General features: G+C 36.9%; 2 protein-coding genes across 5 annotated transcripts in view; one reads left to right on the forward strand and one right to left on the reverse strand.

Annotated features, from left to right (window-relative positions):
• The window catches only part of LOC106881863 (putative UDP-sugar transporter protein SLC35A4), a 105,453-nt gene extending 98,116 nt beyond the window's left edge, over positions 1–7,337 (forward strand). For all 4 annotated transcript variants that reach the window (XM_089360829.1, XM_089360828.1, XM_089360826.1 and 1 more), the window contains 3 exons: positions 668–767; positions 3,105–3,163; positions 5,017–7,337. In XM_089360829.1, coding sequence (XP_089216955.1) covers positions 668–767; positions 3,105–3,163; positions 5,017–5,205 — 348 coding nt within the window. In that variant the 3' untranslated portion in view covers positions 5,206–7,337. The remainder of the gene's footprint in view (positions 1–667; positions 768–3,104; positions 3,164–5,016) is intronic.
• A 13,921-nt stretch (positions 7,338–21,258) lies between these two features.
• On the reverse strand, positions 21,259–26,733 carry LOC106881865 (ATP synthase F(0) complex subunit g, mitochondrial). The gene is made up of 3 exons (XM_014932383.3): positions 26,576–26,733; positions 23,828–23,976; positions 21,259–21,453 (listed from the first exon to the last, which is right to left on the reverse strand). Exons 1-3 carry the CDS (start codon positions 26,634–26,636, stop codon positions 21,337–21,339), a joined length of 327 nt encoding a protein of 108 aa, XP_014787869.1. The 5' UTR covers positions 26,637–26,733; the 3' UTR covers positions 21,259–21,336.
• Between the last annotated feature and the right edge of the window lie 243 nt (positions 26,734–26,976).

Below are 26,976 nucleotides of genomic sequence, written 5' to 3' on the forward strand. Positions count from 1 at the left end.
AACACATTTCTCTCCGATGACATCACGATTCTCTCTCACACACTGTCTTGCAACACGAAATACCTCAAGTCTTTGGTCCTCACAGCGCAGAACATTGGCAAACTTTTTCTTATCTGCTTCCCCTCTGGTTCAATAAACTTGTCTCTTAGCTTCCCTTCTGGCAGTCTGATACAATTCCCTGCTACCTCCATTCTTCCTGTCCTGTTCCTTTTGTCTAATAGCCCTGTCAACCACCTTGTTCCACCACCATGTTACCTTGGGTCGAGAGGGGACTTTACACCAGCCACAGATCTGGTCGGTGGCTCTCAGTAGGTTGTCCCGTAGAAACCTCCAATTGTCTTAGAACCTTTCCTCTTTTAATCCACCAGTCTTTTCAGGAGATGGCCTACAAAATTACCTTCTTGACAGAGCTGCACAAAACCAAAGGTCTCCTTACTTTGTACTCAGTCTCTTTCTATTTCTTTCCTTTAACAAACCATGTTCCTCTGTGTGTGTGTGTGTGTGTGTATGTGTGTGTGTGTTGGCATAAGCATAGCTGTGTGGTCAAGAAGCTCACTTTGCAACCAAGGGGTTTGGGGTTCAGTCCCACTGTGTAGCCCATCGTATGTGTGTGTGTTTTTTGGGGTGGCAGTCATTAAAACTTTTTTTTTTAAACTTTATTTTTCAGAGTTCCCTTCATTTGCAAAATATTTTATTATATTCCTTTGGTATTGTACTCAATTTCGGGATGTGGACAATCCAAGCCAGCAATCATTATGAAGAAAAAGGTTAGATATTTTTTTTTTTTTTGCTTTCACTCACAAAAAGGAAACCAATAATAATAATAATAATAATAATAATAATAATAATAATAACGATAGTAATAATAATAATAATAATAATAATAATAATAACGATAGTAATAATAAGATAGAGAAATTAAGGCAAATAGACCAGATATAGTTGTCAAAGATCATGAAGGAAAAAAATGCCTTCTAATTGATGTTTCAATACCAGCAGATGACAACGTTTCTCTAAAAGAAATGGAAAAACTTTCAAAATACAAAGACCTGGAAATAGAGATAACTCGAATGTGGAATCTAAAAACAGAAACAATTCCTATCATAGTAGGTGCCTTAGGTATAATAAAAAAATATTCAGACAAATACATAACAAAAACACCAGGACTTACAAATATATATAACATACAGAAAATTGCACTACTGGGTACTGCACACATTCTACGCAAAACACTTTCAATACAGTAAACATAAGAGCACCACAGCAAACCACAGCACATACCCAAGGCGCACAGAGCTGCGCTCGGTAGTGAAGTGAAAGCACGTTATAAAAATAAAACTACTGAATAATAATAATAATAATAATAATAATAATAATGATAGTAATAATAATAATTATAATAACAACAACGAGTTTCTCTGCCCTAGGTGTACGGAAAACACTCGACGAGAAATGGAAGAAAATTTGAAGAAAGACAAAAAAAAAAACAACATAATAATAATAATAATAGTAATAATAATAATAATAATAATAATAGATGCAGTTCTAGGCAGTGGTGCTCATGGCTTTTGTTCTTAACTGATTGGAAGTGTTATCATGTACATTGTTTTGTCTTGGTATAAAAGACAGGCAACAAAAAATATTCTGCTCAATACCACGGATTTGCTTGTCAGTTGTTTGACCTTAACCAGTTGAGCATGTCCCTTGGTGGCTGATACAGTATGTGCATCTCTGATCATGAGCAGAAGTAGTGGGGAAGCATCATAGCTGTGTGTTGGAAGGAATTCTTTAAGGTTTGAATAATTCACCTTTGGAAACATATTTAAACAACCCTTATTCAGGGACCTTTTGAGCGGATGGGCTACTCAACCTGAAGAGAATTCTAATTGGGCCCCATCTGCAAGGTCATGTACCATTTATCCTGATATGAGATCACCATGTCGTGCAAATATCGGTTGTGATGCATGTGCCTGGTGTACCCTTATCAGACAGTTATGATGGGTATATTGGGCTTCGTATATTTCTACCTCAGTGTCACTTTGATGGCGTGCACTGCTCTCTCACTCAATGATAATAATAATAATAACAGCAACAACAATGGTTTCAAATTTTAGCAGTTTTGGGGAGGGAGTAAGTCGATAACATCGACTCGAGTTCTCAACTGGTACTGGTTTCATTGACCCAGAAAGGATGAAAGTCAAAGTTGACCTTGGCAGAATTTGAACTGTGTGTGAAGATGGGTGGTATACCACTAAGCGTTTTGCCTGGTGTGCTAACAGCCCTGCCACCTTAATAATCTTCATTGTTTAATGTCCGCTTTCCATGCTGGCATGGGTTAGACGGTTTGACTGAGGACTGGCAAGCCAGCGCAGTTGTCTCTCTTACACACTACATCTGATGCTTCTTATGTCCAACTTATCATAATAATGATGAGTAATAGTAGTAGTAGTAGTTTAAATTACATTGAGGTCAGCTGTGGCTTTCATCCCTCCCCAGTTGATAAAATAAAGAAGCAGTCTAGCACCCCCACCTCAAAATAACTGGCCTTATGCCTAAATTAGAGACAGTTGTCATTTCAGTCATTCTCCATTGGTGCCTTCAGCTGTCTTGGTCCTCAGTACATCTTGCTAACTTACCAGTAGCTCTGTTTGTACTGTTCTTTTATAGAATGAAATATTTAGGAGTCCATAACAAGCAGCTCATAAACTCTTGCATCCTGAATACACCAAATTTCTAGATTTTTTTAATATCTTTGTTAAAAAGCAATTTGCATCAGATGTTTTCATTTCTTTTATTCCTGTTGTTGTTTCCGATCTCAGCAAGAAACACTTTGAAGCTGCATTGGAACTGTGTCAGGAACCTGGTCCACAGCCAGCGCAGTGGAAATTTTGACACCAAAAAATAAATGTTTAAGTGAAGTTAACAGTCTTTGTGTGTTTTCGAATGGTTAATATGCGTCTTACACTCTGTAATCATTTTAGTTTCAACTCACAGTCTTGGATCAAATTACATGCCAGACACGTACACCTCTGAAATTATGACAGTTTCAGCCAGACTAATTGATATTCTAATTGTATTTTGTTTCTTCTCTGATACATTTTCAGATAGTTTTTCCCTTTTCAAAGGATATTCTATATACACATGGATCATTATCATTACTCAAGTAAGGATATGTTGCTGGGTTTCTTTTTCTTTTTCTTTTTTTGTATTAACATCCATTCATAACTTGCATCATCATCATCATCATCACAATAAGAAAAACTGTCTATCATTTTATCAATTGCATTTTATTTTATTTTGTTTTAGTTATCATTTTTGCAGTTGATTATAGAATATTATTTTTATTACATCATATTAGTTGACAAGTTAAGACATATCAGAAATTAAAAAAGGGAAAATAATATAATTCAGTTTAAAGGGGATGACTGAGGCATATGAAAAGTATTATTCTCTTATAATTAAATTTCATAAATTTGTATGAGCTAATTAACTTAGAGTGGTTGTTAACTAGTTATTTTTAATAATCAGCTACTAAATGTATTTATATTTACAATTTCAAGTGAAATAGGCATAATTCCAGTCTTCTTGCGATATTAGTAATGACTAACAATTAATCATGGTCTTATAAAAGTGGGTTTTCCAATTCTGTCGGTGATGTTAATGTGCCATGTGTCGAAGGTCCTGTGTCACTTTGATGATTCAGTGCCCTGTGACAGAGAACAATGCAAATCCAATGTAAAATTTTTGCACTTTTATTTTTTTCTCTCTTTATTTTCGACTGGTTTCCAGTCACTTGAAGTGACTCATGGACATCATTTGGACCCAGAACGTAGAGGGACTGAATGAAATGTATTAAATAGGGCTACTGTCCCCAAACATAGTCTTGGGACTCAACGCTTTGTCTGTTATTAATCATACTTGCTTATGACTTGTTTCCACTGTTCTTGACTTTCCATTTGCCCTCAAGAGAAGGCCTTCCCCTCTGAAGTCTTGTTGGCTTTGAATTAGATAGAAGAAAACTGTGCCAAAACATGATGTGTGTGTGAGCATAAGATCAAAAAATATATTGCAGTATTTGGTTCCAACCAAGTTATCTTCCTTTTCACCAAAGTAGAATTTCACCATCAGACGAATAGAGGTGAGTAAAATAAATGCCATCACCAAAAGGTCATTGTAAAGCAAATAACCACCATAATTGATGTCCAGACTACAGTGGAAAAAGGCAAGCCACTGGATTTGGATTAAAAGAGATGATAAGCAATGAATATTGAGCAGAACTGAGTAACCAGTTGCTCTAGTAAGTGGAACCTCATTTCAGTGAGGTGGGGTTGGTACTCAGTGATGCCGTAGAGAAGTAGGCCCTGAAACAACACGTATTCTCTTCTGATGACTCAATAAACTTGCTAGCATCTGCGGTGGAACTTGCGTCTGCAAGTTGTTTGCAAAAATCCAATGCTTCTGTAACCTTGCTCTGTTTCTAAGTTGGGGTGTTGGCCCTGGGGAGAGACAGTCTGTATTTGTTTGGCTTCGTATCCTTTGACTTGTCCTGCAGTGGTGGTGGGGGGGGGGTGCCTGTCAAGGAGTTTGTGCTCCACTGGCATGGCTCTCAGGGTTGTCGAGGCACACAAGCCACTTCACTGCAACAAGTCCTGGACCTTTTGCTATGGCATTTATTTTATCCACCTCTATTTGTCCGATGGTGAAATTCTACTTTGGTGCAAAAGAAGATAACTTGGTTGGAACCAAAATGCTGCAAAACATTTTTGTAAGCTTATTCTCACACACTCGCAACATGTTTTGGCACAGTTTTCTTCTACCAAATTCCACGCACAAGTTATCCAGTCAGTGTAAGGCTTTGGTAAAAGACATTAGCATAAGGTACCATGTATTGAAATTGATCCTGAATCTATATATGCTAACCACAAGCCTGTGGTATTTTTTTTTTAAATTTAGATTTTACGTTTTTTTAGAGTTGTTTCTGTTGTCAAATGTTTTCTCTGTTACTTGTCATTTCAGGCTGTCAATGGTCTCATCATGTCCGCCGTCATGAAACACGCCAGCAACATCACTCGTCTATTTATCATCTCCTGTGCTATGCTCATCACCACTGTACTTTCCATCCTCATCTTCAATCTCCAGCTGAACATTTACTTTGGTTGTGCCTTCATTTGTGTTATTATAGCCTTGGCCCTTTACCACACCTAATGGCCTGGTGGGGTGGAGGGGCTGTCCCCTGGTCACAGTGGTGGCAGTGGTGGTGGTGGTGGTGGTAGTGGCGGCAGCGGCAGCAGTGGAGTTGGGGATTGAGTGAAATTAGTCATTTGGCCATTGTTACATGCAGTGTGTGAGAGGGGTGTTGCCGTGGGAGAGAGAGAAAAAAGAGAGTCGGAGGGAAACGAAAGCCTCACCATACCCTAATTTCCTCTAAAGGAAAATCTATGTATTCCCTGTTACTTTGAGACAGGAGCTGTTTTCTGTTCGTCCCCTTTTTAGTCTGTCCTTTGCTGTTGCTATTTCTAAAATGTCCTTCCTGCCCTCCTGCTGTACCTTTCAGCTTCATGATTATGTGTTGTGAAAATATTACAGATGTGTATGGTAGTCCGCTTCTAATTGTCTTCCTCTCTAACTCCTCCTCCCTGTTCTTCCTGGTTGATACATAGCTAGATAGACACACACATACATATATGTGTAGCATATAAACACACTTGCACACGCACACGGTATTTACTAGTATATTCATACATCAATACATATATTGTAACTCAGTGAGCTAGCACAAATTTCCTTTATGTTTTACATCAAAGAATCTACTTTACAGTCAATAAACTTTTATATTTAGCCGTAAATAATTCATAATTACCGAATATTTATTGCGGACTCATAGCAAAGCAGAGCACGCATGTGTCTCTTTATGATACATATATATACAACACACGCACACACACACACATACTTAAATGACATGTATGTATGTTTGTTTGTTTGTTTGTTGGACTTCTTCATGGATTTGATCCAACTATTTCCCTGCTCCTTGAGTTGCTCCAAAGCGATGGCATGAAGCTTTTGCCCCAGATCACATGCAGCGGGAGATTGAACCCCGGCACCGTGGTTTTCGCAAAAGCAAACTTCTAAACGTCACAGTCACTCCTGTAATTTTGCAATTTTTCTGTGGTTGTTGGATTGGAGAGGAGGTAAAATGCATCCGAAATTATTTATATTTCTATTTTGTGTTCCTAACCGGAGCAGAAAGCTGACGAGTGATGCATGTCTTTTTGTTTTGAAAAAGGGACAATAGCGACAATAATGAAAAGAAAGGCCATCAAATTGCCATGTAAGGTTAAAGAGAGTTTGTGTGTGTATGTCTGTGTATATTGTATGTGTTGATGAAGCAGACAGCATTGAGTAATTTCTATTTTTCAACATGTGACATACTCATGGTATATTTTATTTTGCTTGTACACCTATGTGTGTATATATCTCACATGTACTATACAAATATTTATATACACTCTCACGTGTGTGTGTGTATGTATGTATTCTTTCTCTTCCCCCCCCCCTACCCCTCTTCCCTCTCTCTCACTCTTTCTCTTCCTCTCTTTCTCCCCCCCCCCCCCCCCCATACCCACCTTCCCCTCTTTCTCTCCCCCCCATACCCACCTTCCCTCTCTTATACCCACCCTCTCTCCTCTCTTCCTCTCCCCTCCCATACCCATCTTCCCCCTCTCTTACATCCACCTTCCCCTTCCCCTTCTCCCTCCTCGTCAACACCCCCCTCATAAGCTCATCCCACCACACCCCAACACACTCCTACTCTACCTTCCCACTCCACCCCATCCAATTCCTTACACCCACCACCCACCCCTACCCACATACCCCACCCTCAGCCTAACCCACACTCCACCCATGCCTTCCCCACCTCCCAACACCCTCACATCACACCACACCAATACCCTCGCATCACACCACGCACACCACACCAATACCCTCGCATCACACCACGCACACACTACAACTGACCAACTACTTTCTCCCTTCCCCATTTTCACACTACATATGTCAAGATCACCAGCATTCTACCTCCCACACACAGCCCCTCGTTCCTGATCACCGTTTGTTATCTCCCCCTTTCTTAGCTCTCCTGAAATAAGAATTTCTAACTTCCGGTCAGCCATTGTTATGATCGGCCATTATTATGATTGACCGTTGACTGAACACTATCCAATTTTTTTTCTCCTTGTCTCCGTATTCTTTCTGTTGAAGAGCGTAGCTCGAAACGTCAAAGACTTTCCGTATTCCCGAGCGTCATACTAATATATACTTTTGTTATTTACACCACCTGTCCTCGTCTGTTGTTATTATTTGTATATTCTCCTACATATATATGTATCTATGTGTGTATATGTATATATATATATGTGTGTGTGTGTGTATGTATATACATGTGTGTGTGTGTCTATATATATATATATATATATATATATATATAACAGTACAAAAAGTTAGGTTCAAGGAGGCAGCAGCGGGGCTGAGGGGAGGGTCATAGTAGTACTAAGAACAATGACACACACACACACATACATGTACAAACACAGACGCATGCACAAATAAGGATACACATCGTAAAAGAACAGAATGGAATAAACAAAGCAAAAGCTTACATGAAGCCGGAAAGTGTTGCTGAGGAGGTCACAAGTGTGTGACGAAATATTTCCCAACAATGGACATGAAGTTAGAATAAGAACTGTAATAAACAAGTGAAGAACAAATATGTATAGTGCGTGTGTTTATTTTGCCAAAAGGAAACAACCATCCTGAAATACAAGATGTATATATGTATGTATGTATGTATGTATATATATATCATCATCATCATCGTTTAACGTCCGCTTTCCATGCTAGCATGGGTTGGACGAATATATATATATTTATATATATGTATATGTATATACACACACACACATACATATATATATATAGAGAGAGAGATATATATGTACATGTATATATGCATATATATATGTAAGTATGTGTATATATATATATGCATGTATATATATTTACATGTATGTGTTATATGTATATATATATATACATATATGTATATATATATATATATTTATATATATATATATGTATATATATATGTATATATGTATATATGTCAATATATATGTATGTATATGTATATATATATGTATGTATACAAGTGTATATATATATAAGCAATAATAAATCTCTGAGCGAGATATAAACAGTAGCAGCACAATATCGTGGAGTATATTTGCCACCTAAATGTGGCTGACCCATATGGGACGATGTTACTGTAGTTTATAGCACCAGGAAAACATCACCTCCAGCTGGCTAATGATACACTGTCTGTGTCCAATCAGTATTTGCAAACGGAAATCCTTGTTCCCATCTCCAGCTTGACATGATGCACACCGACCTGGGTTTCTGGGTAGTGACCCGTCATCTGCATGTGACAATCACCATTGTCACATCTCGCTACTCTTTACATCTCGCTCAGAGATTTATTATTGCTTGTTTCTCCTTTTTCGAGATCAGCATATAGTATTTTGCGTTCAAGATCACTTGTCATCCCTAGCTGGTGATTGTCACGTGCTGATGACAGGTAACTACCCAAAAATTTGGGTCCATGTGTATAACATCAGGCTACAGATGGGAACGATGATTTTCCTTCGCAAGTACTGATGTACTGTGGTAAGTAGCTTGCTTACCCCCCACATGGTTCCATGTTCAGTCTCACTGTGTAGTACCTAGGGCAAGTGTCTTCTATATGCATATATATATGCATGTATGTATATATATAGATATATATATGTGTGTGTATATATATGTATATATACATTTATATATATACAGAATGAAATGAGATGAAGAAACACAAGATTTGTTTTAAAAGACTCAAGAATATATTAGAATTATAACAGTAAAAGTATTATACAAAATATTTACCAACATAACTGGTTTCATTATTGCTTTTTAAATTATGAATTTCTGAATTAGACATTTTTTTTGCTAGGGGGAATAATTGGTAACCAAGGGATTTTACAGTAGAGGGGAGGTAAACCTGTTGTCTTTTATATTGGCCTACATTTGATTCTTACAATAGTTGGGGTAAATCTTTAATTTTCAAAATGGGTTTATATTTAATTCCAGCTTATACTTTTTGATAAATGAGGCTGCCTTATTTAGTCCCACTTGTGTTGAGATCCAAATAACAAATTGCTATAATGGGAAGATTAGGAATTGTGGTTGCAGTTGTTCTGCACAGCTGTCAATGTGTTCACTGAGATATATCTGGCGATATTGTGGGGAGGACATCTGTTATCTTTGAACTGTACATTTCCATCTGATTGACATTCCTGTCAACCCTATATAGTTTTTATGGCAGCCCGAGCATTTGATAACATAAATAAGGTTTTCAGAGGCGCAAGTGAAGCTGGATTTAACTTTGAATTTTTACCCTTGTCTAAAATGGAATTCTGATCTTTCCAAAAGATTGGATCATGTTCCACAGTTAGGACAAGCACACTTTTTTACTCTTGCATCTGTTATTCTTGAAAATAATTTAGCATTTGTGAGGATTTTCTTTAATATATTCGGTTGTTTACTACTTTTAATGATTTTATGGGTATGTAGAATTCCCTTCGGTTTGGGATCCTTATGGAGTATTGGGAGATTTTGGACAATGATGTTAAATGCTTCTTTGTTTCTGGGGTTCTATGTGGAGACATACGGTAGTGTTTTCAGAGTGCGTGTGTTCGGCTTCTCTTAATGATTTTATGTCAATGGATTTTGCTTGCTTAATCCCTTCGTTTACGAGTTGAATTGGAGAGTGTCTGTCCTGGAGTACATTTTTAAGCTCTTGCAATCTTAGTTCTCTGGTATTTTTTGGGGGGGGACACTATGGTGCAAATCCTTCTTGCAAGGTTGAAGGTTGAATCCCCAACTATTGTAAAAATCAAATGTAGATAAATATAAAAAATTATAGATTTACCTCCCCTTTATTACCAATTATTTCCCCTAGCAAACAAAATGTCTAATTCAGAAATTCATCCAAAACTCATAATTTGAAAAGCAATAACGAAACTGGTTATTATGTTGGAAGAAAAAAATCTTTTGTACAATATTGTATAATACTTTTACTATAATGATTCTTATATATTTAGTCTTTTAAAGCAAATTTTCTGTGATTTTTCATCTTATTTCTTTCCATATATATTCAATGTGTAATCACCCGCCATACTTTCTATCTTATATACGTATATGGTTGAAATTTATAGGAAATAGCAGATGAGGACATGTGCTTAAACAACAAGTAAGTGTATTAGTTTGAGGCTTGGGAAAAATGAAAAAGATTTGCAAATATATATATATATATATACACACACATTCATACATATACATTCATATATATATACATATATATGTACACTTATATATATATATGTATGTATGTACATATATATGTATATATATATATATATATATATATATATATATATATATGTACTGGGGTTTTCTGAAAATCTACCCTGGGCTGTTAAATGGGAAAATCTATTTTATAAAACTGTTTTTCAGCTTAAATAACTGCCCACCTATAATAAGCACTCAAGGGCAGTAATATGGAAATAAAATATTTCACCTAGGAAAAACAAAGATCTCAAAAGCCGTATTTATTTTATACAATTCCATTCAACTTCTATTGTTTCAGTTGTCAGCTATATAGACATAAAGAAACTGAAACCGCCTTACACGAAGCAGCATATTAAAAATTATTCTGAAGTTAACAATGGATCTATTAGGAAATATTGAAGATTAAACTGCTGAAAACATGAATAGAAGCCTCGTGTGAACAGATAATGTCCTTGGATATTTATGATAGAATAATAACCAAATAGTTTCAAGTTAAATATCACGAATTTCTTCATTTGTTGCTTGGCTATAATTCACTTTGTATCTCATCTTCTTCAATTTTGTCTTATATGCATCTGGCACATTTACCTCAAGGCCAGACAAAACATCCTGTAAGCATGAGTTTAAGAGGCTATGTTCTACAGTCTGTCCACGAGGAGCAATTCCACTACATTCAAAAGCACACTTTATAGTTTCTTTATTTAAAGTGGCAACGGCTTGGGTCACAAAGTTCACTATCTCTTGATAAGAAGGTTTTTTTGCGATATCCTTTCTTTGTATACTCCTTTCTGCTATTGTTCTGTTTGACACAAGCCATATTCCATTAGAGGAGTAATATAACACTCTTTTATTGATTACCGCTATCTGATAGTTCGTCGGCTGCACCACGCCACTTGTCTGATCCAATTATATTTGTCGTCATTGCTACGTCATCTGATTTACCTTGAATATCTCAATTTGTAACACGAGTTCTTACTGAACACTGCTATCCAGGGAATAACTACTGTTTTGCTGTTAATGTATATATATATATATATATATATATATACACACACACACACACACACACACACATCACAAAGGTTTGAATTTATGTATTGTATATGCACACACGCATACCTGCATACACATTCAGGATGTAGTCAACCCAATATGCACCCATCCCCCCCCACCTTTTTTTTTGCATTTGTTTTCCTATGATGGCTCTATCTCTCTCTCTCCCACTTAGTTCTTCATCCTTCCAAGTGTAAATAACATGGGTGGGGAAAAAAAAAAGAAAGAAAAACATGCTGTACTGGCGATGCAGATGGTGATCAGTTGTTGAACAAATAATAAAATACTATAAGCTGTATATTTGACTTAATGAAATGCTGACAGAGATTGAAGAGTGAGATTTATAAGAACAGATCACAATCAGTGGAGCAGTGGAATAAGTAGTTGACTAAAGACTCGTGTTTGTGTTAAAATGCTGTTTGAGCCTTTTTTGTGTTTTGTCCCTAAGTTATTAATTTTTATATTTAAGGGTCCTATTGAGTATGATGTTAGATTAGGACCAGCCTGTGGTCAGTCCTTACGTATGTTAGTATGTGTGGTTGGTGTAGTACAGGTGACCTGGGAGCTAAACTAGGTACAAGTGGAATGGATAGGAGCATGCAAGAGTGTAGACTGTGTTGCTACTGGGACATGATGTGTACGAAGGATAACAGGATGACAGATGGGTATAGAAGTGTTGTGGGGATTTGGGTGGAAAGAAACTATTGAAGAGGAACGCTAAGGGAGACTTGGGTGATAAAACTGATCTCAGGAAGCTGAACTTCACGAAGATAATGAAGAAACACTATGTTGTCATGTGCCTCCTTTGTGACAAATGGCAAGACACTGTGTTTGGAAAGCACCCGTCCAATGCATGCAAGCATGTAAAAGAGATGTAAAAATGATGATGATATATATATATGTATATATGTGTGTGTGTGTGCATATATTCTTAAATTCACCAGCAAAATCTTCATGATGGGTGACTTATTAACACAACATGCTGCTTTTTTTTTTTTAATATAATAAATCTGCAACCCTACTACTAGAAGGTGTTGCTCCAACTTGGCCACAGGTCTAATGCCTGAAACCAGTAAAAGAAGCATATGTGTCATAGAGTAAGCCCCAACAGATTAGTTTATGGGGTGGGTGGTATGGATGGCAACTTATCCTTAACCTTTTAACATTTATACTGGTCATTTAAGGCCCAAATATTCTCTGTTTTAATGAATTGTAGGGCCTCCATCTCAGAAGCATATGTGTTTTAGATAGTGTCTGTAAATGAACGACCTGGTCCACCTAGCTGTTAATAGGTAGTGCAGTGTAGAGGATAAACTCACAGCTTTAAAAGTATCAGAATTGATGAGATTGTTTACTTGTTTGCAGAGCAGGGTTCAACTTGTACTGCAGGCCATAGAGATCAGGATCACTTCATATGGTTATTGGAATAGTGGCACCAGTTGAGGGCATTTTCTCCACTTTATGTTGAGTGCGTTCTGTGGATGGCAACTATAGCACTAAAGTTCAACATAACTAGCTGATGCAGAGTCAGTGGCTTACATCCTGTACACTGGCCATCACTTCATTGTGTTCAAGACACTCACAAATGACTTGGTTTGTCTGCTTATAAGTAAAAATTCACTGTTGGAAGTAGTGGGTTAGATTATTATAACCTATTGGGTTCTGGACAACTATATTACTGCTGTTGTTGTTTCTAGCAGAAGGGGCTGAAACAAAAGGCTCAGAGTAGTATGAAGGGGATTTTGACTCAGAAGATAGCGGGATTGGATAACTTGTATTAAATAGGGTTGCTGCCCCCACCAGACTTACTTTGTTTTGGGACTCATGATTTTTCAAAAAAAAAAAAAAGAACCCATACTTATATTTTACAATTAACTCCCTCTCCTCTAAATTTTAAATGAATAAAAATTGTTTTAAGGAGAGAATTTATTCATATTTAAAAAAAAAAATCAAATAATTTATCATTTTGAAAATGGTAAATAACTTTTTTTATTTATAAAATATATTTTTAAATCCGATACCAGTTCAAATAAGTTTGGAATATATTCAAACCTACAAGAAAGCCATTCCATGTGTTTTGTCATGGAGAAAATTTCTTGCTGTTGACAAATAAGTGTAAACACACCAAAATTTTTAAATGTTATTAGAAACCCCCCTTTGTCCTGCAAAACCCTTGGAATTTTTTCCATAGAACCTAGTCTAAGAAATTCTTGCAATAAGGCATTCATTTAGTGTTTCACATTACTTATTCTGCCAGTTACAAAGTTCCTATGCTGTTACTCAACCACTCAACATGCTAGAAATAGCAATTAAATCTCTTTCAAATTACACTACTTTTTTTTAAAAATGGAGGACCTATTGGATTGTCCTAGGCACACTGCTTGTTAAAAAGTTGGAGGATGGTCAGTATTGGAATGTCTTCGACCATAAGGTATGCTCAATCTGGGATGCCATGTGGCTAAACAACAACTCTGCCACATGTGACACTAAATTATTAATTAGTTACATTAATTTAAAAAGTAGATTTTTTTTTTTGTTTTATTTTGGCATTTCAATTATATCAAAGACATGGTTTTTTTTTAAGGGACAGAAAAACAGATAATTACTTAAAACCTGTTCATGTTGTTTATGTTCAACGGTGTGTGTGTGGACTTATTTTGAATTTTGATATATTTTCTTGTCTTCCCTCACACATGATGAGGTCTTTTGACAATCAAATTCTACCTCCTTAATAACAACCATTATGATATTTATCATCACTACCACAGTTCTTAGCTGTGTATGCATATATATATATATATATACATAGGCGGAGGAGTGGCTGTGTGGTAAGTAGCTTGCTTACCAACCACATGGTCCCGGGTTCAGTCCCACTGCGTGGCATCTTGGGCAAGTGTCTTCTACTATAGCCTCAGGCCGACCAAAGCCTTGTGAGTGGATTTGGTAGACGGAAACTGAAAGAAGCCCCTTGTATATATATGTATGTGTTTGTGTGTCTGTGCTTGTCCCCCCAACATCGCTTGACAACCGATGCTAGTGTGTTTATGTCCCCGTAACTTAGCGGTTCGGCAATAGAGACCGATAGAATAAGTACTAGGCTTCTAAAGAATAAGTCCTGGGTTCGATTTGCTCGACTAAAGGCGGTGCTCCAGCATGGCCACAGTCAAAAGACTGAAACAAGTAAAAGAGTATACAACAGATTGTGTGATGTGCTGCATAAATAAATCAAGGGTTGAACAGGTCCAGTTTCCCATTTGTTGTTTTCATCTAGTTTTCTGTATGTTGTGTTTTTTGTTGGTTCTCCACTGCGTTTTCTCCTTGTGCTCTTTCTGTTCAACCCTTGATTTATAATAAATAAATAAATAAATAAATATATATATACACACACATGTATGTATGTATGTACGTATATGTGAGTATGTATCATCATCATCATCATCATCATCATCGTTTAACGTCCGCTTTCCATGCTAGCATGGGTTGGACGATTTGACTGAGGACTGGTGAAACCGGATGGCTACACCAGGCTCCAATCTAATTTGGCAGAGTTTCTACAAATTAGATTGGAGCCTGGTGTAGCCATCCGGTTGCACCAGTCCTCAGTCAAATCGTCCAACCCATGCTAGCATGGAAAGCGGACGTATATATATATATATTTATGTGTGCATGTATCTATGTATGTATGTATATCTATGAATGTATGTATATGTATGCATATATATATGTATGAATATGTATGTGTATTTGTATATATGTATGTGTGTGTGTGTATATATGTATATAAATATATGTGTATGTATATATATGTATGTGTATATACATATGTGTGTATATATATATATATATATATATGTATATATATATACACACAAATACATCCAACAGGCTCTAAGCCTTTATGGAACTGATGTGTCTTTGAGCACATAGAGGCACTCTTTTTCTTTCATTTTCCATTTCAATCAATGAAGGTATTCTTAGAGAAACTCAGTTAATTAAAATTCTGAATATGGTCAATGAAAAGTAAGCAACAAATTGTAATTTAAGTGGTGTTATCCCTTACGAAACTTGGATCTGTTATATTCCAAGATCTGAATTAATGGAACACTAATGAGATGTGTCATAATTAAGAAGTTATGGCTTGAAAAGATTTGTGTGCGTGTTTGTGTAAATGGGTTCTTGCAGTTTCATAACAAGATGAATAAAACTTTAATGATGCAATGAAATTGGATTGAAGTGTATAGACAGTAATTGCATCTGAAAAAAAAATGCTTTCCTTTCATCAGACAATATCGAATATCTGTTGGCTGTTTCAATTCTCAACCATAGCATCCTTCTGTAACATGTTGGTGGTGTTGACCAAATCACTGTCCTTCTCCTCAACCTGGCTTATTGCTTGCTCTTTAACTCTTCAAATTTCGGATTACTGCATCAAACTGTTTTCAATCAATTGTTTATCTTTAGAATAATATTGTAGGTCAGGTGTGAGAGGCTGCATCTGACCAGTTTGAACATAGAACAGGTAGAATAGTTGAGCCAGATATAGTTGGTTTTAAATGCAAAAGGGTTAACTAACAAAAGGTGCTTTCTCCTGTTGTCTCTCTTCTTCTGTAAACTGCTGTCTTCCTCACCTTTTTTGTTATTCCATTGGCTGTGAGCATTTGCCATACCAACTGATCAGGAAATACTCTTCAGCAAAATTGACTGGAAATACCCATGCTTGCTATCTCTTCTTCTTGTAAAAGGTTCTGGTGTTCTGCCTTCTCTTGATCACACTTTTCTCAAACAGGACTTTGTAAGTTCAGTCTTCTCCACTACTTCAGACCACAGAGCAATGTTCAACCTCGGGCTTGTCTTCATGACCTGCACACTTCCTCCTAAGTCTAATTCCATGTCCCACAACAGGACAGTTTGTTGTTCTTGCTGTGGTTGACAGCTGCTTTTCTCCCTCATAAACTTGATTAACGGCATAGGTTTCCCTTGGGTTTGGCATTTCTTGCTTTTCTTCTCCTCCTCCAAAATATTAGCAGGTGCTATGAGCACCTTTTTACGATCATATCTGTATCTTCTTTAGGTGAATTTTGACACCTTGATGCAGAAGACACTTGCAAAGGTGGGAATTATCTCCCTTCATTTCAATTAAGTTTGAGCAAAGCTATAGCAGAAGACACTTGCCCAAGGTGCAACACAGTGGGACTAACTCAGAACCCAGCTTCTTACCACACAGCCACGCCTGTACCTGTATGGCTTTGATTTTTCAATCCTCTTCTAATTGATATACTTGGAAACAGTCTCTTCCAATGATCTGAATTAACTTAAGAGTTTTATCACATTTTTCCCAAAATTTCTGAATTTGTGAGTGTTGTGGGGAGCAATCTAAGCTGGTGATGCATGTTTCCAAGAAACTTTGCTGGTTTCCCTTTAGCATCTAAACAACTGCACAACATATTAACGTTTATTCTTGCTATTAAGCTCTTCCCTTTTTACTTGTAATTCTTTAATTCTACCCTAGCTTCTTAAATGTTTCATTAATTGTGATTTTAGTATTTGATGGCTCAATTAATTTAGCAGTTACCTTACTTTGACCATATTTTATGATTTTAACTGAATTTGAGTTTAACTAAAACACTTTGATTACTCCAGACAGAATTTAATAGAACATCTTATCTGTATTCAGTGACACAAAGTTAATGTTCAATTATCTGATGATATTCAGCTTGAAGCTTGGCATTTTGAAAACTCTCAGTAGCTTGAATTACCAGGATTTTTATAAATACACATATTTTAACTCTTCTTCAAATTAAGTCCTTTTGCCTTTGATGCATGTAACTTTACATACACACACACACACACATATATATATATATATATATATATATATATATAATTAATAAGTCTTAGGGTAGCAAAAAAATTAAGAAATTTAATTTACTACTAGTGGTGTAGCGAGAAAAAAAATTAGTCAACAGACTATATATTATTCATGTAAAATACAGTGTACATTTAATACACATTAGAGATGCCCATAAAAGGACATCTAACCCGCTAGAAAGAGTAGCCAAAGCTCTACACCACAAAATTAGGGATAATTTCGAATATATATATATATGTGATGGCTGGAACTCAATTTTGAGCAATGCTTGATGATTCTTTAAAAAAATGAGTAGTAATGATGAGCACCTCTTGCAGCAGGTGTTGAAGTTTACCAACCATGCTGACACGTACCTTCATGGAACTTATATGCCACGTTTAAAACACCCAGTACACTCTGTGAAGTAGGTGACATAAGGAAGGGCATCCAGCTGTAGAAACCACGTCAAAATAGACAAATGGAACTCCAGCTGGCCAACTCCTGTCAAACTATCCAATCCATGCAAGCATGGAGAATGGATGTTAAATGATGATGATATATACATATATACATTTGAGGAGGGTTACAAGCAGAGGGAAAAGTACTTAATGTCTGTAGTAGAGATTATTCATTTCATTCCAAAACTACTGATCCACTCTGTTGCTGCTGCATGTTTTTTGTTTCGCTGGAATGTTTTCATTTGTTTCTGTGAACAGAAACAAGAAACTCACAGTAACAATTAAGTGATTCTAAGTAGTACTTAATACCTGGTGTAAAAGTGTGCTATTTATTTAAACTGAAATCTTTTTCTTGCAACACAAATCTTTCACAATTATGATTATCAGACAAGAATGTTCTAGCCTGATGATTACAATGGTCAGAATGTGTCAAAATAAAAGGAGTTATGACTAAATGAATTAAATATACATGTGTGTGCATGTGTTTCGTATGTGGTCTTAGTCTCTTGTTTATGAGGAAGACTGTATGGTATTCAGGTATGACTTGCAGAAGTTTTTTTTTTTTTTCCTTTTTGCAAAATGTGTTATATAAAATTCAACGAGGCCAAGTCATTGGGTCAGTTCACTTGGACATCACTGTTTGCTGACAGCCTTGATCACCAACCAATTCTTATCTTAAAAATTTATTTCTGCTTTCTCCACCACCCACCACTCCTTGACTTAATTGGGTTTTCAATTTAATGGTTACCAAATAGAGTTATTTAAACATAGAGGACCAGTTGCTTTTGTTTTGGCAGCGAATATGGAGTTGGTCAGTGCCAACGAGGGAATCCAGTATATTACTGGAATTTGTTTTATGGAAAAAATTTAAAAAAAAAAAAGAAAAAAAAAACTGTTCCCCTTGAGAGTAAGTTTGGACTTGGAGAGACAGAAAACTAATTACCGTCACCTGTTTAGCCTAACACTCTTCTCTTTCTGAAAACTAACTGCCCCATGCCCTGTTATAGTTATGAAATATTAAAATTGCTTTAGTAAAAAAAAAAACAAAAAAAAAAAGGGAAAAAGTTGACTTTCCTTTGTTTATAATTTTAACACATTCATGTTATATTGTTTGTTGTTCAGAAATAATTCATTTGTTGGCTTTATTCTTCTGTGTTTTTGGTAAAAAAAAAAGTTGAAATGTTGATCGTCATTCTAAAATTGATGTAACAATTTTTTAAACAATCAACTTTGTTTCATAAAAATACTACGTTTCAGATTGTTTGATGATCTCTGTTCATCCTCAGTCGTTTTCTTCGATGTATTTATGGACAGGTGACACATGACAATGAACAGAGAACAACACATTTGAAATATAGTTTTTGTTTGTTTGGGGTTTTTGTTTTTTTTTTGAGGGGATTGGGGTCAAACTGGGGGATAAAAAATGTGGGAATTAAGTCTGCCATCAGTATTAATAAAATCCCATCTAAACAATTTAGGCCATGTTGTTTTTGTTTTTTTACTAAATCCCTGGCTGGTCAGCAGTTTTACTCACAGGCTTTTAAGTGTCTGTGGATACCTCTTGCAGAAATGACGGTAAGACTGAGAAAAACATGACTAAAGGATGGTGATTAAGTGAAGAATGGAGAAGGATGTCACAGAGTCTGCATAGGTAACCCTTACTAGCAGGGAAAACGGCTGTAAAATGTTTGTGTGGCTAAGAAGTTTGCTTTTTAGCCTCATCTGCTATAGTCCCAGGATTGTGAGTGGATGGAAAATGAAATAACTCCATTAATATGTGTGTATGAATGAGTTGGGGGATCTCTTTTGACGTCATGTGTCAGCAATGCCCATATCAAATCTCCCATGGAAAACGGTTGGGATTGACATCCAGCTATTGAAAGTCTGCCTCAATAAATTCCACATGGAAAATTGAACGTTGAAACAGCAGACATTACGTATAGCGAGGTGAAGGGAGAGAACTCATCTAAAAAAAAGAAAAGAACTAAAGCCAATAAGGAAACTGCAACCTAACATTAACAATAGCAATTTCCCCTTCATTTTAATAATCATGTGCATGAATAAAAAGTAGGACGGCTATGGGCTGGAATCCAATCAACCTGGCTACTGAGCATATTTGTAGCTCTAAACAAGGGACGTTACTCTTGTATAACTAGATGAATGCATGATCCTTGGTGACTGACTGCTGTTGCATATGTTAGCACCTTCTCAAGCAGATATATGGAATGAAGACAAACCCTTTCATTTATTGTATTTGTACTGAAATGTAGTACATTCATTTCAATTAATTCCGTCATTGGGCTCGTATTAGGGACAGAAAAACATGAAGTTTTTAATTTAAGTCACTTTAAAACAAAAAGTCTATCATAAAATGAGAGGCAGTCTCAGGTGGATTGGGTTCGAAAAGGCTAAACATCTGGTGTGTAACCATTAGATGCAGTGTTGGTGTTCCTTAACAAATTGAGCAAAGTGGTGGCAAGAAATGGTACAGAGGAACGATTGATCCATTTGATTGCTATGAGGAGTGAAATTTAATGTTTCTGGCCCCTGTCATTTGTGATAAAGTGATTTTGCTAGAGCTAATTAATGAAGGTGGGGACATGAGAATGGATGTGATAGGGGTTAGAAGTGTGTGGAATTTGAAGTGGGTGAAAAGGAGACAAAGCAGAAAAAGTCAGTCTCCAACACGGTGAGTTCATGTAAATGGTAGTATTTAAAATATCTGAAGATTTTATCATGTAATGGCAACACCTGAAGTTTGAATCTTGTTTTAATAGCCAGGAATTTTCAAAGAAATATACACAGTCCCATGCTTTAGAATTTGCTTAACTTTTGAAGTGATCAGAAAAACCAGGCTATTCTGGTTCTTGCTAAAATAATGGTGTAGAAAAACACAAACCAACAATTAGACCAGACTCCTCTCTGTTTTTTCTTTTGCTATTACAATAGCCTGCATTGCCAACTAACAATAGTTTAACAATTTCCCAAACACCATCTCATTGGGGATAATTTCAATGCATTGTAAACCAAGTTCCAAATTATACAGATTCCAAGAGGTGACACAATAACATCACAATACGACAAGGTATCACCCACAAATCCTGGTTATACCATGTTTCTGTAGAGCTGAGGGACACTTGCTGATCTGCAGTGATTCACAATGCACATAAAAGATTGTAAGGAAACCAAAACTACACACAAACATAGAGCAATCACAGGTACCACAAAGTATCTGATCTGTTGCTTTAACAATTCTGCTAATCCATTGCTCTAAATTGCTATTATGGCTATCCCAGAAAAAATGTGGTAGGATTTGAACTCGGGATGCAATGAGTTGTAACAAAATACAGCAAAACAGTTTGCCCTTTGTTTTAACATCTCTGCCAACTTGCTGCAAACACATGCATTAAACATTAATTTTACCCTTTTTATAAAAAAAAAAGCAACTTGACAAGTTCAACAAGTGAAGAAAAATCGTTTATTACAGATAATAATAATAGCTAGTCTCTGTTACAAATAACAACATACTATCCAGAACTATGCTTGAAATGCTCCTGGTATGTTGTAACCAATAAGACTACCTTTTCCGATTATTTCTCCAATAAAGAACCAACACATTATTTCAAGTGCAACAACGGAATTGAGGAAGCCTTCCTGTAAATTAAAAAGAAAACAAAGACAAATGTTACGCCAAAGAAGTTTTTTTTTTTTTTCAGGCTAAAAGGTAGTTTTAATGAGATAATTGCTGATTTATTTGTCCAAGGTACATCATCATCATCATCGTTTAACGTCCGCTTTCCATGCTAGCATGGGTTGGATGATTTGACTGAGGACTGGTGAAACCGGATGGCAACACCAGGCTCCAATCTAATTTGGCAGAGTTTCTACAGCTGGATGCCCTTCCTAACGCCAACCACTCAGAGAGTGTAGTGGGTGCTTTTACGTGTCACCCGCACGAAAACGGCCACGCTCGAAATGGTGTCTTTTATGTGCCACCCGCACAAGCCAGTTCAGGGGCACTGGCAACGATCTCGCTCGAAAATCCTATGGGAGCCAGTCAGGCGGTACTGGCAACGGCCACGCTCAAAATGGTGCATCTCATGTGCCACCCGCACAAGAACCAGTCCAGGGGCACTGGCAACGATCTTACTTGGCTTGCCGGGTCTTCTCACGCACAGCACATTTCCAAAGGTCTCGGTCAGTAATCATCGCCTCGGTGAGGCCCAATGTACGAAGGTCTTGCCTCACCACCTCAGCCCAGGTCTTCTTGGGCCTACCTCAAGTTAAAAAAACAAATACGAATACTGGCATTGCTTTTAAAGAGATCAATATACTTTGTTGCATTTAGTCTATCTAGGCAAGTGCTCCACAACCTTTTTCCACTTGAGGTACACTTTCAAAATTCAGCAGCACACCTGAACTAAAAACCTAACTAAAAGTATAAGGAAAAAATAACATTCAGGTTACACTGTGGCACACCAATGTGCCATGAAATATTGGTTTCAGAGCATCGTCCAGGCAATAGGAATAAGTATGAAATGTACCAGATGTTTATGTTCTGGCAGTGTCCAACTTCATACCAGAGCCCATCAATCACTTTGATCTAGATCCAATCGTTTACCTTTACATCTGTTTTTCCATGGTAGCATGGGTTAGTTGAATATATTACTGAGGAACTGTTTTACAGCCAGATGCTTTTCCTATTTTTCAAGTATGGGATCTCTTATTGCACAGGTCTTTGGACAGGAGAAATGACAACACCAGCACTCAGTGATTCTGGAAGAAGTGCAAATGTGAACATTACCACAAATGCACAAATGTACATATATGATAGGCCTTCACTTTCAGTCTACCAAATCCACTTACAAGGCTTTGATCATTCTGTGGCTATAGCAGAAGACCCTGATCCAAGGTATCACCATGCAGTGAGACTGAACCCAATACTATATGGTTGGAAAGTGAACTTTTTAACCACAGGGTCATCCCTAAGCCAGACTCCGAATCGGATGATGACTTTGTGCTATTAATGTTTAACAGCCCGTTCTACCATATAAACATCCACAAGAGTGGCTGTTTGTAAGAAGCTTGCTTCCCAAACACATGGTTCCAGGTTCAGTCCCACTGTGTGGCACCTTGGGCAAGTGTCTTCTACTATAGCCTTGTGAGTGGATTTGGTAGACAGAAACCAATTATTAAGATGTGCCGGTGCCATGTAAAAGCACCCAGTACACTGTGTAAAGTGGTTAGTGTTAGAAAAGGCATGCAGCCATAGAAACCATGCCAAAATAGACAATTGGAGGCAGGGGCAGCTCCAGTCGAAATCATGCAAACCAAGCTAGAATAGAAATCAGATGTTAAACGATGATGATGAGCTAATGAAGTCTTAAAATCATTTTTTTGTAACATTGTTTTTCGAGTTACTATGCACATCTTGGAACCAATCACCAACATAACTTGAGGTTTTTCTTTTTACATCAAAAACAAAAGAAAAAAATCGAATCCTAATTATTTCTAGAAAACTGGATTTTAATTGCAAAACTGTAGCATGTACTCAATACTGATGCTTTCTGTGTGTACGTGTATGTATATCATCATCATCATCATTTAGCGTCCGTTGTCCGTGCTGGTATGGGTTGAATGGTTTGACCAGAGCTGGCGAGCTGCACCTGACTCCAGTCTGATTTGGCATGGTTTTCTATGGCTGGATGCCCTTCCTAATGCCAACCACTCCGAGAGTGTAGTGGGAGCATTTTACATGCCAGTTGCGTGACACCAGTATCTGCCACAACTAAAATTTCAATTAGCTTAATTGGTCTTCTCAAGCAAAGCTTAATTACCAAAGGTCTTAGTCATTTGTCATTGTCTTTATGAGGCCCAGCACTTGAAAGGTGCCTTTCATGTGCCACTGGCATGGGTGCTAGCGACGCGACACAGGCATCAGCCCATTGCAATAAATGCAGTGATACCAACATGCGATTTTTGAAAATTGTTCAGTGAAGAACTTGGATAGAAACATCAGAATTCTTACCTTAACAGTTAGAGTCTTCCATTTGCCAGTCTTTATGCTGTTGGTTACACTGACAAAACCTTGTGAAACCTTTGGCATGTCAGAAAATGTTGGTGGAGTTAATTCAACTTTAGCATATTTGATGAAAGACTGAAAGCCGGGCTGGGCCTCTGAAACAAAAACAAGTTTTCATAGAGTAATAATGGAACAGTGTTTACTAAGAGAAAATGTAATGAGCCGACAAATAGTTTCAATGTTTAAATATTTGTTCAGTGGGTACCTATGGGAATCTAGAGCCGATAAATATTAACTTTTTTTCAGTTAAATATTTGCAGTGAATTATATCGAAATGGATTCTTTCAATAAAAGGTATATATTCCACTTTAGCATTTACTCAATAATTAAACACCCCCACACACATATAAGGTTAGAGCATCAAGTTACGGGGACGTAAACACACCAGCATCGGTTGTCAATCAATGTTGGGGGGGGGGGGGCAAACACAGATGCACAAACATACACACACACACACATATATATATATATATATATAAACACTCTCTGAGTGGTTGGCGTTAGGAAGGGCATCCAGCTGTAGAAACCCTGCCAAATTAGATTGGAGCCTGGTGTTGCCATCCGGTTTCACCAGTCCTCAGTCAAATCGTCCAACCCATGCTAGCATTGAAAGCAGACGTTAAACGATGATGATGATGATGATGATATATATATGTATATATATATATATAATTGAAAGCGGACGTTAAACGATGATGATGATATATATATATATATATATATACATATAAACGATGGGCTTCTTTCAGTATCCGTCTACCAAATCCACTCACAAGGCTTTGGTCGGCCCGAGGCTATAGTAGAAGACACTTGCCCAAGGTGCCACACAGCCACTCCTGCACCTACATGTAAAAGACAACTACATTATTCAATGTACCCTTCCTTTGAAACAATTGGTTTGCTCAGAAACACTGCACCGTTCAGTCCAGGAATTGAAACCACAATCTTATGACTGTGAGTGCAACATCCTAACCACTAGGCCACACACCGATGAGCTTGTAGAAGAAAGGAAGAAAGCCCAACACATCTAGAAAAGAAGTGTAAAAGCTACAAGTTACACGAAAAACAAGGGATGTGTAAGACCCATCACAAAAGGGTTAAAGCTGCTGTAATTGCCGGACACTGACAGATACAGGGTTGTTGTTGTTTATGCAGAGGACTGGTGTTTTTGAGGCACTGATCTGTCCACTTTGCATCAATAGTCAGCCCATCAGTTTCACCCTCAAACAGATGACCTCTGAACAGAAGGATGCCAGGTCATCTACAAAGCCAAGATCTAAATCCAAGAGAAAAACGGCAGTAAATGTGTAAGTCCATTTTAAAGCCTGTTACTTGGTTTGCAGTAACAGACTGAACTTTATAACAATGATGGGAAATCTGTCGTAATGCATGACTTAGGGTTAGGGTTAGGATGCTGGTTGGTGATCAAAGGGGACATAAATAGGATCAACCCTTTCAACAAATCTTGTCACCTAACAAAATGTCAAATGAAGAACAGTGCTGCAAAACAGGTGACAATATTATGGTCTTTGAAATGAAACGCCGGCAGCACTGAGAGATAGGTCATACACTCAAAATGAAGTAGAATAGGATACCAAAGAGGACATTAAGATGAATACCATTTGGAAGCGAAAGCCTGAACGGTCAAAGAGTACCTGGCATAGAAGAAATGAAAGTTTACTGCGAGAAATGGCTCATGATTGGAGCAAAGCACAAAGTTACTAAAGGTTGTAAGAGCTGTCAAAGCCTAATTTCTCAACTGGGGAGAGATTTATGAGAAAATTACGTAACTAACACCAATTCGCCTATTATATCTCGCCCCGAGTGGATGAACAACTTTAATCCAATTATATTATTAATTGGTAGCAAAACAGATTCAAATAGCAATAGGTTTCAAATACGTTCGTCACTTACGATCTCGTTCATTAGACAAACATATATCATTTGGGTGTGTATACTCGTTCGCAGAATTTCCAGTTGGAGTTGAAAAAAAAAAGAGCTAACTATAAAATTATTTATAGAAGATTCTACAGCTATCAAATTAATAGATTAATAAATTATAAAACTAACAGTATTGAATGAAATAAAGGGTTGTTGTGAAAATCAGACTGTTGATGTTTATAGAAAAGAGTTACTGACTGCAGTGCCCTTGTTACGTCAGATATAAAGGTCAACCAAAAAATAAAATAGGAAAAGGTTTAAAAGAAAGGTAAATACTATCTAAAGTGCATTAGTGTTTACTACAGAAGTCAAGCCAAATTAAGTATTATTATATGTAGACATTTAATTAATTGCTTATGGTGTTTGTAGCAATAGTAAAGCACCAAATTGTAGCCGAGTTCAGCCGAACAGGTTACCAAGGATGAAAAGTACGCTCCCTAGAATGCTTTCTTTCGTCTTAATCCTAACATATCATTGTAATATTTGCATTTGATCTACTGCGAAGGTGATTATTTTGAATTATTATATTTATTAATATTGATAATAAAAAAAAATCACTTGTTTTTAATTACTAAACTTACATCGAACTTAATTGCAATCGACTTAACATTCGTTCAAACGTTTCGACAGAGGCGGGTTGAGAAGGCAAATTAGAGTATTAAAAATAATGCAAATACATTTTAAATTAACATGAGTACAGAACTGTCATTGCTCGATAATATTCTGCGTAAATATTGAATAACAAGCACTTACTTTTCACTAGTCCGGGTGCTTTGGACACCAATCCACCAATTTTAGCAACAACCTTCGCCATTTTGATCACCCAACAGAACACACATGCGCAATGTGACCTTAAACTCGTATGAAATTACTCTGACGTCATTTCCGGCCTTTTAAAACCAGAGAGAGTCGGGGCTTCTATGTGGTCGCTCACCTGCTCTACTAGAGATAGCAGTCAAATGTCTGTCGAATCATACACTACTGCCCTAAAAGCAAGAAGGGAGATTCTTGAGTTTATATGTCCACTTTCGCTTTTCGTCAATCATTAGCATTACTGATTTCATTTAGGAGCCGATGAAAACTTTATTTCGAAGAATTTCTCAATATAGTTCTACATAATGTCTTGATTAAGGGCATAACTACAGAGTTGTACC

The sequence above is a fragment of the Octopus bimaculoides genome, chromosome 12, assembly GCF_046866305.1.
Source record: "Octopus bimaculoides isolate indiv1 chromosome 12, ASM4686630v1, whole genome shotgun sequence".
NCBI lineage: Eukaryota > Metazoa > Mollusca > Cephalopoda > Octopoda > Octopodidae > Octopus > Octopus bimaculoides.